We start from the raw sequence: 3315 nt of genomic DNA, 5'->3' as shown, positions 1-3315 counted from the left end.
GGGAGAGAGAGTGGAGTGAAGGAGGAGGGGTGGGGGTCACGTGGACAATGGGGTGCAGAGGGGTGGGGGGGTGGGTGAGGGGGACAAAGGACGGCGATGAGATGGGACATGGAGACAGCATGCACATGCACCCAGGTGGCGGAGGAGGAGGACGGGGCGGGCTCTCTGATGCAGCACACCTGTAGGAACCACTGGGGCCCCTCGTTGGAACCTCTCCCACCCACCTCTGGGGTGCACCTCCCTCCAGACCACCCAGCCGGCCCCGAGGCTACAGCCCCATACCCTGACCTCGGATGTGGGAGAAAAAAACATCTTCCCTTCTGACTCCCAAACTCCTTTACTAACTTATTTTCTTACAGGTGTGCACCAGGCCCCGCCCCCATTGTCCCCCCTCACCTCCATCTCCAGCCCGACCCCCCCCCCCCCCAGCCCACCCGCCCGCTGGACCCCCTGTCCTACCCATCCACACTTCTCCAAACTGCCCGTTCCCCAGTTTCTTAATCAGATGGAGGGATTCACGAGGAATCTCCCACACGTCCTTGGTCTTCACCGATAGGTCAGCCAGCTTGGGCATGCCCCGCCTACAGCTGCCAATCAAGCGGCAACACAGCCCCGCCGCTCTCTCTATGGAGGGGCGAGCAAGAATTAGAGAGAGCGTGAGAGAGAGCGTGAGAGAGAGCGTGAGAGAGAGCGAGATAGAGAAAGAGTAAGATAGAGAGAGAGAGAGAGAGATAGAGAGAAGAGACAGCGTGAGAGAGGGAGAGAAAGAGCGAGATAGAGAAAGAGTAAGATAGAGAGAGATAGAGAGAGATAGAGAGTAGAGACAGCGTGAGAGAGGGAGAGAGAGAGCGAGAGAAGGACAAACAAAGAACACAGGCGAAAATTATGAAAAAGACAAACGTACAGTTGGAGACAGAGCGAGACAAAAGAAGGAACCAAAGCACCACAACATAGATCACGTCATGTTCCGTCTGACGTTCACGTCAACGCAGGCACTGAGGCGGAGGAAATACCACACTCTGTTCCACTAGCAGAACACACACACAAGAGTTACAACATTTTAAGCGCCCAACAAAAATAAATGAAGGAATGAAACAGATGGCATGACATAATTATGTGAGATAAGGCTGTGCCAGGTACACAAAGACACAGACGCACACGCACACGCACACGCACACACACACACACACACACACACACACACACACACACACACACACACACACACACACACACACACACACACACACACACACACACAAAACACACACACACACACACACACATATAAGCATCAGATCTAGTGGAGCGCAGAGTACTGCAGCAAGTCTGCAGTGCACACAGTGGCCACTAGAGGGCGGGCAGACACAACACTGAGCAGAACGAACAGGGCGTGAAGAGGGGACGGCTGATCGGAGCCTCTTGTAAACAACAGGAAAAAGCTTCGGTTCTGTTTTCAAATCTAACGGAGAAGGTCAACACACTTTTTTTTTAAATAGACGTGGATCCTGAATGGGGAATTACAGAGGTTAGGCAATTCATTTAAAATAAAATAAACATGTGCAGAAAAAATGCAATTACACAGCAGAAAAAGGGAGCATTGCTGGTGACCTCAGGGCCACTTCCTAATCCCACCCTGGGAGTGTGTCCACTTCTGTTGGTCTATTGCTGACTTTTTGCAGCACTGTGTGTGTGCGTGTGTGTGTGTGTGTGTGTGTGTGTGTGTGTGTGTGTGTGTGTGTGTGTGTGTGTGTGTGTGTGTGTGTGTGTGTGTGTGTGTGTGTGTGTGTGTGTGTGTGTGTGTGTGTGTGTGTGTGTTTGTTTGTGAGCGTGCACATCTAAAGTAATAAGTAGGTAGTAGTAAGTAAAACGATAAATGATAAAAAATGATAAAATAAAATAGGTAGCTAAAAAAAAGAAATAGAGAGATAAAACTAGTAAAAGTTAAGAGGAGGAAGAGGCAAGAAGGGAAGGAGGCTATGTGGTGAAAGCGATCTTGAAAAGGTGGTTTTTGAGTGCCTGTTAAATGATGGGAGTATGTGTGTGTGTGTGTGTGTGTGTGTGTGTGTGTGTGTGTGTGTGTGTGTGTCTGCATGCATTACCGGTGTAGTGGTCGACCAGCTCGTGCACGGTGTCGAACTGGGAGCGCGTGGTGATGTAGTAACCGCCTTGGTCCAGCTTACGGATCTTATAGTGCTTGACGTGGTCACCCTTGTTGTCGTCCCAGTCGCGGATCGACAGAGAGTAGGCACCTATTGGGGGGGGGGGGGGGGAGTGAGAAAGAGAGAGAGAGAGACCCAATTAGGTTAGATAGCGTTTTTACTTTGATTTTCGATTAGATAGCGACTTTATTTATGAAATTAAATTCACAAATAAATGATTCATCTTTAATCATCGTCAATAAGCAAGTATAAACAGTCTCCCTATTAAGAGTAGTAAACCATAATAAAGACTCAAAAAACGCCTAATAGACATTTAAAAACGTATGACAAAGAGAAACTAACAAAGCAGAGGGATAAGAGGAAGGGAGGGGAAGGGAGGGTGGCCTTAGACTCAAACGGCTCCCTGAGGATGGAGAGAAACTGCCCTCTGGCAGACGGTGGGAGCTCGAGAGCGGGAGAGGAAGACACACAAGAGATTTGCAGCAGAATTGGCTTCTTCATGTTGATGAAACCACGAATATCAGCTTCTGTCTTGATGCTGCCTGAACCTTTGTCTGCCTGTGTGTGCGTGTGTGTGTGCGTGATTACGTGGGCGTGTGTGTTTGCGGCCCCTCACCCTTGGTGGTCTCGCTCTCTCGAATGAGAAAAGTTCCTCGCTGGTTGCCCTGTCCCAGCAGCTGTCGCTCTGCATCCTTCCGGCCCATCTTCCCAAAATACCACCTGTCGCCATGACAACAACACAGGTCACCACGGTAACGTCCAACATCCACCTGACCTCTGCCCTACGGCTGCCTCACTGAGTTTTTACTGTTATGTGTTGATTCAAGTCTGTGTGTGTGTGTTTCTGTGTGTGTTTGCGTGGATTGATCTGTATATGTGTGTGTGAGTAAGTGATTGAGTGATTGAGTGAGTGTGTAATTGTTGGCTTTTGTAGACCTGCCAGTGACTATATGAGTGAGTAAGTGATTGAACGTGTGTGTGTATGTGTGTGTGTGTGTGTGTGTGTGTGTGTGTGTGTGTGTGTGTGTGTGTGTGTGTGTATGTGTGTGTGTGTGTGTGTGTGTGTGTGTGTGTGTGTGTGTGTGTGTGTGTGTGTGTGTGTGTGTGTGTGTGTGTGTGTGTGTGTGTGTGTGTGTGTGTGTGTGTGTGTGTG

General features: G+C 49.4%; 1 protein-coding gene across 1 annotated transcript in view; it reads right to left on the bottom strand.

Moving 5' to 3' along the window:
- Nucleotides 1-3315, bottom strand: part of yrk (Yes-related kinase) — a 12985-nt gene that overhangs the window by 1327 nt on the left and 8343 nt on the right. Inside the window, exons 6-8 of the mRNA XM_056582371.1 lie at nucleotides 2779-2882; nucleotides 2103-2252; nucleotides 460-624 (exon numbers count right to left, since the gene is read on the bottom strand). Of these exons, the coding sequence (XP_056438346.1) occupies nucleotides 460-624; nucleotides 2103-2252; nucleotides 2779-2882 (419 nt within the window). The remainder of the gene's footprint in view (nucleotides 1-459; nucleotides 625-2102; nucleotides 2253-2778; nucleotides 2883-3315) is intronic.

The sequence above is a fragment of the Gadus chalcogrammus genome, chromosome 22, assembly GCF_026213295.1.
Source record: "Gadus chalcogrammus isolate NIFS_2021 chromosome 22, NIFS_Gcha_1.0, whole genome shotgun sequence".
Taxonomy (NCBI): Eukaryota; Metazoa; Chordata; class Actinopteri; order Gadiformes; family Gadidae; genus Gadus; species Gadus chalcogrammus.
This window is presented reverse-complemented; position numbering and strand designations above follow the sequence as displayed.